Source organism: Limulus polyphemus, unplaced genomic scaffold (assembly GCF_000517525.1).
Source record: "Limulus polyphemus unplaced genomic scaffold, Limulus_polyphemus-2.1.2 Scaffold1683, whole genome shotgun sequence".
In the NCBI taxonomy this organism is placed as follows: Eukaryota; Metazoa; Arthropoda; class Merostomata; order Xiphosura; family Limulidae; genus Limulus; species Limulus polyphemus.
This window is the reverse complement of record NW_013667293.1, coordinates 131,732-141,301: the sequence shown is the minus strand read 5'-3', so window position 1 is coordinate 141,301 and position 9,570 is coordinate 131,732. Positions and strand designations below refer to the sequence as shown.

At 31.1% G+C, this 9,570-nt stretch overlaps 1 protein-coding gene across 3 annotated transcripts in view; it reads left to right on the top strand.

The window, feature by feature from the left end:
• The window catches only part of LOC106464545 (sterol regulatory element-binding protein 2-like), a 32,918-nt gene that overhangs the window by 15,066 nt on the left and 8,282 nt on the right, over window positions 1-9,570 (top strand). For all 3 annotated transcript variants that reach the window (XM_022392274.1, XM_013924690.2, XM_022392275.1), the window contains exons 8-11: window positions 1,175-1,427; window positions 3,831-3,997; window positions 4,394-4,550; window positions 7,491-7,599. In XM_022392274.1, the coding sequence (XP_022247982.1) occupies window positions 1,175-1,427; window positions 3,831-3,997; window positions 4,394-4,550; window positions 7,491-7,599 (686 nt within the window). The remainder of the gene's footprint in view (window positions 1-1,174; window positions 1,428-3,830; window positions 3,998-4,393; window positions 4,551-7,490; window positions 7,600-9,570) is intronic.

The following is a 9,570-nucleotide window of genomic DNA, read 5'->3' as shown; positions in this document are numbered from 1 at the left end:
TCGTATACACACATGCACGCACACACATTAATGTTTATTTATATAGATTAGTGTTTATTTTTATAGATTTAAAGCCCTCAATCATCACACATGAGAACTTTAATTCTGTGTAATCTAAATTCTGATAGTACTGAGTTCAAATGATTTATGTTTTTGAAATGATGTGGTTAGACGTGGTCAACAGTAACGGAGCAACCTCAAAAACTACTACCCATTTAGTTACAGTATTGAAATGTTTTCATAGTTTTTGATGATGTTCCTTTTGTTCCTGATAATGATTTTGTATTATGTCCATTTGAATCTTCTGAAATATTCTATTACAATTTACAAAGCTTCAGGTAAAGATTATTGGGTATAGCTGTTTCTAAACTTCATATTGTTCATAAATTGACCTCTTAAAAAGCAATTAAGACAAAATATTATACAAGCTATTGTACTTGAAGTAAAGGATAGTGGTTTTGTTTTTAGCTGCAGCACAGCAGCTCATAGAATGGCTCAAAGTTTTTTTTGTTTTTTTTCAAGTACAAAACTTAGCTCACAGCTCCGTTATCTCTTGACTGATTTGAGATCTAATTACAATTTTGGACATAGGAGGTCAAACCCTTTCGATTGATGTATTTGACCACTTCCCAAGATCTCGTGGGTTAATTTAATCTAATCCTGCTTAAAAGAATTTCAATTTGAGGGTAGGCTGGTGGAGATCCTGATGAATAATAAAATTGAATTGGGTATATGCTTGGTATTGCTGATGCACAAAAATATAGCTGATAAAAAAAGGAAAAAAAAAGGCCCCATAGATTAATTGACTCTGATCCTCCCTAAAAGAACTTCAAGTGCTGCCAATATTGAATATTCCTTCTTGTTTACAGTACATTTTATTTGTTTATACCTTTCATTAATGCTTTGTACAGTATTTACTAGCAAATTCTTCTAAATTAGTTAGGTTCTAATCCTTTATAAAAAGTTTTATGTTGTGAAGTTATTTTTTTGGTAAATATGTAAGCTTAGTTTTCATAGTTACCAAGTAATAGTAATGTTTTAGGATATTGTGTAGGTCACTGTAGATACCTATGAATCTGTCAGGAGTACACTTTTAACATATTACAAATCGGTCTTTGCAAGTCTCGCAAATGAACCCAAATTCTTAAACTGAAGCATATTTTGTGTATTTTAGGGAGACTATTCCAGCGCTAACTCACAGTTACAACTATGTCTCCGAGCCCTGGGTCGACCCCTACCGACGTGCACTTTGGTCCTGGTGACTAGCATCACTTGGCAGATTATACGGCAGTTCTTGCACAGACTGTGGATAGGTCAGCTCATGAACAAGAAAGCAGGAGGGCTGAAAACTCTGCAAAATGTACGTGAGGAATGTTTTCAAAATACGGCCCACGTTTACCATCGTCTGAATCAGTTACACTTGTTAGGTACGTTTTGTATTGATTTTACTTGATTATTTGCTGCGTGCGGTACGTCGTACAATTAGCTATGCATTAAAAACAGATTTATTATTATTTATTTAACTCCAATTGACCAACCCCATATTTAATCTATATATTATAATGTCTAATATAATTCTGAACTTACTTCATTATCTTCACAAAAGTTGGTACATTTTTTTGGATAAGCATTAAAAAAATGTTGTATACAGAAAATCAGATTTTTGGATAAGATATTCTTACTAAAGATTTGTGTATGAATTTATGGAACCTTTACCAAGTCAGTCTCGGTAAAAGTAAGCTAAGAACAAAAATTCTTCTTTCCATCTTACGGTTTTCGTATTTTATTTACATAACCTCTAGAACATTGTAAGTTAGCATCAAAAATTGTTCTTGATAAAACTTAATTATTATTATTTTTTATTTTTTTGCCCTTACACTAACTGTTACAAAATCATCAAAGATGAAATATGTGAAACTAAATTAAATTAATACCATTTTCCTTCTGCACTGACTACAGAATAAATCAGAAATTCTGAATTACTTATCTAACAGCTTCTGGCATTAACCGTTTAATATCTGTTTCCTTTTAATTTTATGGTTTTGTTGCCATACCTTGTACAAAATAGAGAAATAATCTGATGAAATTTGGTTGAACGGATGGAAATTGTCTGTTGTAGATACGCACGTATGAAAGAAGAATTTTTAAATGCCATCCTCTACACTTGGGTTTCTATAACCATCCGTTCAGTCACATTTTATCATGAATACTCTACCTAAACAATCTATCAAATAGAAATAATCTCTGTCAAAAGAAATAAATGACAGTAGGAGGCCACATCGAGCTAATGGAAACAGCAGGGGTCATGTTACAGATACGTTTGCTTGAGATTGTGAAATTTGAACATTTTATTTCGCTAAAGTTTTGTTAGGCTAAGCTGAGAAGTTATAGTATATCTGGTACTTGCTGCATAGTTAAAGTTTATTGAATAAGTTCTTCGGTAAGCCTTGTTGAGTCTGGCAAAGTTAGGTGTCCACAAAAGAAATACTATAGCTTTCCAATATATATCTTGGAATATAACAAATATATTACTCAATAGAACATCCCCAAACTATTTTATATGGCTTTTTAAGTAAGCTATAAACATGTTAAACAAACAACAATATTGAGTTACACATTGATTAGCTAAGAATTTCTAAAGTCTAAGAGAGAGTGGGTGGGTTTGACGTCTCGCTTAAATCTGCTTGTTTTCTTGAACTGGTATGTATACAATTGCAAGAAGGTATTACATTTTTCTTTATCAGTTCAAAGATATTCCCCATTGGGTACTTTGATTTTCTGTAGCCCTGCCACACCTTCATTGGATATTGTTTTCACAATTTTTTGCCACTTTTCCAAAATTGGTTTGTTTTACTAGGGTTTGCTAAATCGCATTGTTAACAGAAGTTTTTCCATATAACAATTATACACTTCAGGTGTTATAGTATACTTTAAATACACGTATGACAATTATACACTTCAGGCATTATAGTATACTTTAAATACACGTATAACAATTATACACTTCAGGCATTATAGTATACTTTAAATACACGTATAACAATTATACACTTCAGGCATTATAGTATACTTTAAATACACTTATAACAATTATACACTTCAGGTGTTATAGTATACTTTAAATACACGTATGACAATCACACACTTCAGGCATTATAGTATACTTTAAATACACGTATGACAATCACACACTTCAGGCATTATAGTATACTTTAAATACACGTATGACAATTATACCCTTCAGTATAATCACTTGTAACGAGTTAGGTAAATATATCCTGAGCCCAGGTATTTTAATTTTTAACTAATTTATTTCCTTGGTGAAACCAAGGATTTGGCAAAATTGGAGAGCCCCAAGTTAATCTTTAATTAAATTTTATTTGCAGGGGTTGAAGTATTGTTATAGTGGAGCTTGACATGCAAATTTAATTATTAAAGACATGACAAAATTGAGAAAATATGGAACACTTGTAAAATGTTTAAACACTATTGTTAACACATTGTGTTTAATTGCTACATATTATAACACAGTTAATGCTTTAATTCTGTAAATACCACAGAAAAAAGGATGTTATTTTATTCTCTTTTTAGAAGACATTTCATCAATATCAAATTTACCCAGAATAATACAAGACATTAAATATTCTATTATTTGTCTTAATCTGGTTTTTCACAACCTGTAAAAATATCAAATCTACCTTTTTTTTTTTATATAGAAAATAGTTTGTGTCCTTGTATTTGTTCCAAGATTTATCACATTTCTGGTTTTTTCTTCAAATTTCTTGTGTAGTGGTTTTTTTCCTTAAGATTTTTCTCATGTTTCTTGTTAGGTTATAATGGAGAGAGTCATTTAGAAGGCATCAACCTTGCATTATGTGCCGTCAACCTTGCCGAGATGGCCGGAGATTCTCTTTCTAGAGAAACACGTGCAGATATTCACATTTCTGCTGCTCTTAGGATAAAGGAAAGCTTTCCGTACTGTTTACATTTTTTTACTGTAAGTAGGGCTGACTTTTCACAAGTTTATGAGAAAGATTTAAGGCTGAAATTTGTTTTATTAAATTCTGCTGACAAAAAGAACAGTAGCTAAAAATGTGAGCCTTCCAAATTAGATCTTTTGGCACTTTTGAAACCCAGTCATTTGTTGTTTTCCCATTATATCTGATGTATTTCTAGAATTACTTGGTTGTTCTCTCAATTTAAGTCCCTTTTGAGACCTTACAATTTAAACGTTTCGTAAATGTTGGACGAAGTTTGATGTTTTCAATTAATTAAGCCAATTTCTTAATGTAGGTATCTTGTAGTAGATAAAATGTAAAACAAATACTGATTTGTCTGTGTGTTTGTATATATACAATATTTTATTAATGGAAATGATAACATTTTTTTTCAGAAATATTTTCTCAGTCTAGCCAAGGAATTGTGTAACTCGGAAAATCAAGTGTCAGTTTTCCAATGGCTTTTTCTTCCCGATGGATACAGGTTTTTCGTAACCAACACTTGGTCTTATAAAGAAGATGACACAGTTTTCAGCTCCCTTGAAAATATTGGTATATAATGCGACTTTTATTTACTTATTTTATTTCTAAGTGCACGATATTAGCGAATTTTACCGCAAAACCTTTTGAAATAGTGAACAAGAAACGTGATGTTTCCATATACGTTTTTAGTCACAGCAAAATCATAGTTGGAAATTAAGACATCAGATCACTTAGCCACATTACTAGGGTGCCTTTAACTAATAAATTTTATGAAATGTTTTATGTAAAAATATACACTATTTACAGAGATTATATTAAGGTTCAGTTTGGTAAACTATTTCCAATGTCAAAATGAAAAATCAGGGGTTAAAAGTCCTGAAAAGGTAAAGGTCAGACAGTTATTATATAACATTACGTGCATAATTTGAATGAAATGGTTTAATATATCTGATGTTTTTAGGTTCTGAAATTTCCGGAAATTTCTGCCATTTCTCTTGTCAAATTTAGCCATACCCCCAACTTGTTCAAATCCAGTGGAGACAAAAATAATAGTAAATGTCGGCTCAACCTTGTGTTACCTTGTCTGCTTCAATGCTTGCATTTAACTAAGATCAATATATGAGGTTCTTTTAAACTGACTGACTTACAGACAGCCAACTAATTCCAAAATGTTTTTTTAAGCCAAAGGTATTTGTAAAGCATCGGAAATACACAAATTCCTTTAAGTGCAATGCTAGATGATGTAAAATTTCAGCATAGTGATAGACTTTAAATCTTTTACCATCCATTTTAATAGTGTGTTTTTAGCACATTTGCATAAAATTACATAAATATATATTACCTTTCATTGAATAATTTCTGTGAAATCGTTTAGATGAGAGGCCTAAATTAGATAAAGATGGACACGGTCTGATGAAAGTTGTGGGAAGTAGGTGTACGACAAAATTCTGAGAATTATATTTCAGTGACTAAGGAGTTTTTCTTGCAAATTAAAACACGTTACGATCATATTAAATGTTACATATTCTGAAGTTATTTTCAGTGACTAAGGAGTTTTTCTTCCAAATTAAAACACGTTACGAACATATTAAATGTTACATATTCTGAAGTTATTTTCAGTTGTTTTCAGTGACTAAGGAGTTTTTCTTGCAAATTAAAACACGTTACGAACATATTAAATGTTACATATTCTGAAGTTGTTTTCAGTGACTAAGGAGTTTTTCTTGTAAATTAAAACACGTTACGAACATATTAAATGTTATATATTCTGAGATTATTTTCAGTCTCGTATGTCTCGTATATTATACAAGGAAAGATGAAATTGTAGGATCAGAAAAGTTTGCGATTTCTAATGGAGAAAGATCAGGAAATAAACGATGAACAGAGGTTCATGCATGAACCTATGTAATATTCTGTATCTGCCATGTAAAAGGCTTGGTTTGCAAATAAATGATTAATAATTTACCCTAGCAGAAACTGATTTCTACAACTATTGCCTTAATATTTTCATGAAATGACTAGTTTATGTACGGATCTAATCATTGTAATTATAAATGTTTGTAGTAACTGTATAAATATTTTATGAAGTGACCAGTTTGACCATTGGAACATGAGTTAAAGTGGCGAAGTTGGCAAAAGTCCAGTGTTTACTGATTATCCTGATAGTAGATAATGTAAATCTTTAGCTCTCCAGATAAAACCTTTATTTACTGTATATTGGAATGGATAGATAAAAATCTCTTCTATTTAATCATTTTAATTTTTAGTCATTAGCTTTTTCTGTTTTCAAAGCTGATCATTATAAGTAATTAATAATTGCTGGAGACGGCTTGAATGGGTAATGAAGAAAAACTTTAATATAAGTTTAACATAACAGCAAATGTACAACGTTTCGACAAGGTTTTGTCATCATCAGGTACCTTGTCGAAATGTGGTACTTGCTGTTATGTTGAACTTATATTAAAGTTTTTCTTCATTATCCATTCAACCCATCTCCAACCATTATTAGTCTCAAAGTGGGTTCCTCATCATCGAAGTTATAAGTAATTGTTCAGATCACAGCTGCAACATCATAAAAGGATGACAATAAAAAACAATAGTAATAAAGCAGCCACTGACACAGAAAAGTGATTTGATGCGAATCATTATTTTTTTCTCCAAGGGATGATAGTTTCTTAGCAGGAGAAATTTAAAATAATAGTAAATAAATAAATAAATGTATTTTTACACAGAAATGAAAGTTGGGACATCAAAAAAAAAGCTTCTTTGTGAAGTTAATGAAATAAGTCTTGTATAATGTTAAAATATCAATTCTTAAGTATTTACAAGTAAAGAATTGTCGAAATTAAATTATATTTTATTACTTTGACCCTTGAAACTTTGATAGCTAAGCATGAACTCGACACCTGAAAAGTACACCAATCATGTTACGGTTAAATACTGACAATAACTGCCTGCATGGCCAGGTGGTTAGGGCGCTCGACTCGCAATCTGAGGGTCGCGGGTTCGAATCCCCGTCATACCAAACATTCTCGCCCTTTCAGCCGTGGGGGCGTTATAATGTGACGGTCAATCCTACTATTCGTTGGTAAAAGAGTAGCCCAAGAGTTGGCGGTGGGTGGTGATGACTAGCTGCCTTCCCTCTTGTCTTACACTGCTAAATTAGGGACGGTTAGCGCAGATAGCCCTAGTGTAGCTTTGCGCGAAATTCAAAACAAACCAACAATAACTGCCGTAAGTTCGATGAAAGAATGGGTCAGTCCCAATATTTAAGAAACGTGATCATTCTTGTTTTTGGAAAATGCTCTTTTCTCAACAGATGATGTTTTTATAGAATTAAGATGAGTAAAATGTTGCCTGCTCATGATCTTCACTTCAGACAGTGAGCTGGCTAGTTGTTGAGTGGAGGTTCTAATAATTTGTATAATCAAATTAATGTTTATTCAAATCTTTAGTGAGAAAAAGAAAATGAGATCAAGTTGCTGATATCAGTTTGCTTCCTTCCAACAGGTGATCCTCTATCCTATGTATCTCGAAAGTTCAGAGAGAATATACTGGAGAAAGCTGTTAGGTCACTGTTTACTTCATCGAGTTGTTTATCTGTGCATCGACAACAAAGGTGAGACAAGGAGTACGAAAATTTAAGAAAGGGAATTGTGAAAAATAATTTTATATAAACGTCCACAAAAACTATGTACTATAATTTTATAAACATTTAAACAGGTAGTTATCGTAAGGCAGCTTTGATGGCTGATTACAAAACACTACTACTAACATTAATTAATGGCCTATAATTGCCATTATCACCCCAAACACAATATTAAAAAAACATTAGGTTAAAAAGATTGTTAACTCTCACTATAGGTAGGTCAAAGTGTGTATGTCACGACCTTTTACAGAGTTACATTTAAAATGTAAACTACTTTATTATCAATGTACGTAAATATACTTGCCATCAAAACATAGTTAATAAATCAAATTTTAATATTATTTAGGTTTTAATTTTAAAAGGAAGTATTTAAATAAATCCTCAATCTCCCCTTGTATGAGAATTGATAAGTGGGTGTGGCAAAGTGTGTCTGACCTTCTAGTTTACGTCTTCATGAACAAAGAAGACTTTGTCTTAGTAATATCAATACTATAATGAGTAAATTATGTTAAACTCGGGACGTCAGTGAAGGGTGATGAAAAATAAATGATGGGCCAAGATGGTGCAAATAAATGTCACACAACCTCTTGTTTCACAAGTAGCCAATAATTCCATGACATTTTCTGTAATATCATTTATAATCAATAGAAAGACAAGGATTTAATTACTGAATAATATATAATGCTAAAGTGTTCTCAGTACAGTTCGTTATTTTGTATTCAGATTATAAGTTTCTATTGCCAAGTTCATATTGAGTAGCTTAAGAAATTATTTTAAGGCACTAAGGCCTTATTTAAAAAGCCAGTTAAATTATAATAGTTATAGAATATAGTTTGCTTTGTGCATGTTATTATTCTGTATTCTTATGTACATTCTTCATATAAATAAAGATTATTTATTATACTGGCATCATCATTACAAAAAAGTAATTTTAGATTTTATGGGTGAGCTCACAACAATAAAAGATGAAAGGCCAAACAGAAATGTCTTGTTTTTCATGTATTATCATAAAAGTATGTAAAAATTAAACATTTGTTAGGTTAGAAAAAGTAAGATAATGAAAAAATAATATTTCTCCAAAAGGTATACGTACGAGTAGCTTATATATTACACGATTCAGCACAGTAACTTGAGCTATGAGTTTGTCGAGTAATTTATAGCTCAAGTTACATGATTATTAGTTCAAGGGGCAATAATAAAATTAAGGAGAATAATATGTAGAGTGTTACAATTCTCAAGCTATTTAGGATAAACAGTTTTAGTTTTCTGTTACAACCTACAGTCGTTCTAGAAAGAAACAAAGGGTAATTTAGTTTTATTTAATATATTTTTGTGGTGGTTACTAGGTTGGCCATATCTACCGAGTCCATATAGAGTTAGGGTACAGAAATATAACAAAAACTATAAAGCTTAACTGGAAAAAAAGAAGTTTTATGTAGGTGATTTTAGAGGTTACACAAATGAAATGTGAAAATTTTCAGATGAAAGAAAATATTTTTAATCTTGACATTAAAATAATTTTTTACTGAGAACAATCACCACTCTGACTTAACCCTCTCACTACGGGTTTGGTCAATTTGGCCCGAGTCACCTGACCTTTTGTACTTGTATAAAGTCTTTATAAGTTTAATACTTAACTCTCAATATATTGGGTATATCTTAACGAACTTTGGCAATCTTTCAGTTAATATTACAAGTCTTTCACATATAAAAAGTCATATTTCTTAGTGAAGTATTTTTAATAAAAGAAAATAAAGATTTATCCATGAAGATATTGAGTATTTGTTTTGAATAGTCTGTGTGCAAAGTCATTTTCATGTTAGAATTAAAAGTATTTTTCTTCATCTCAAAAATCACAAATTTCCTTTATGTAATCCCTAAAACCTCCTAAATGCATTTCAAACATTTTTTTTTTTTAGTAAAACTTTATAGTTTATCTGT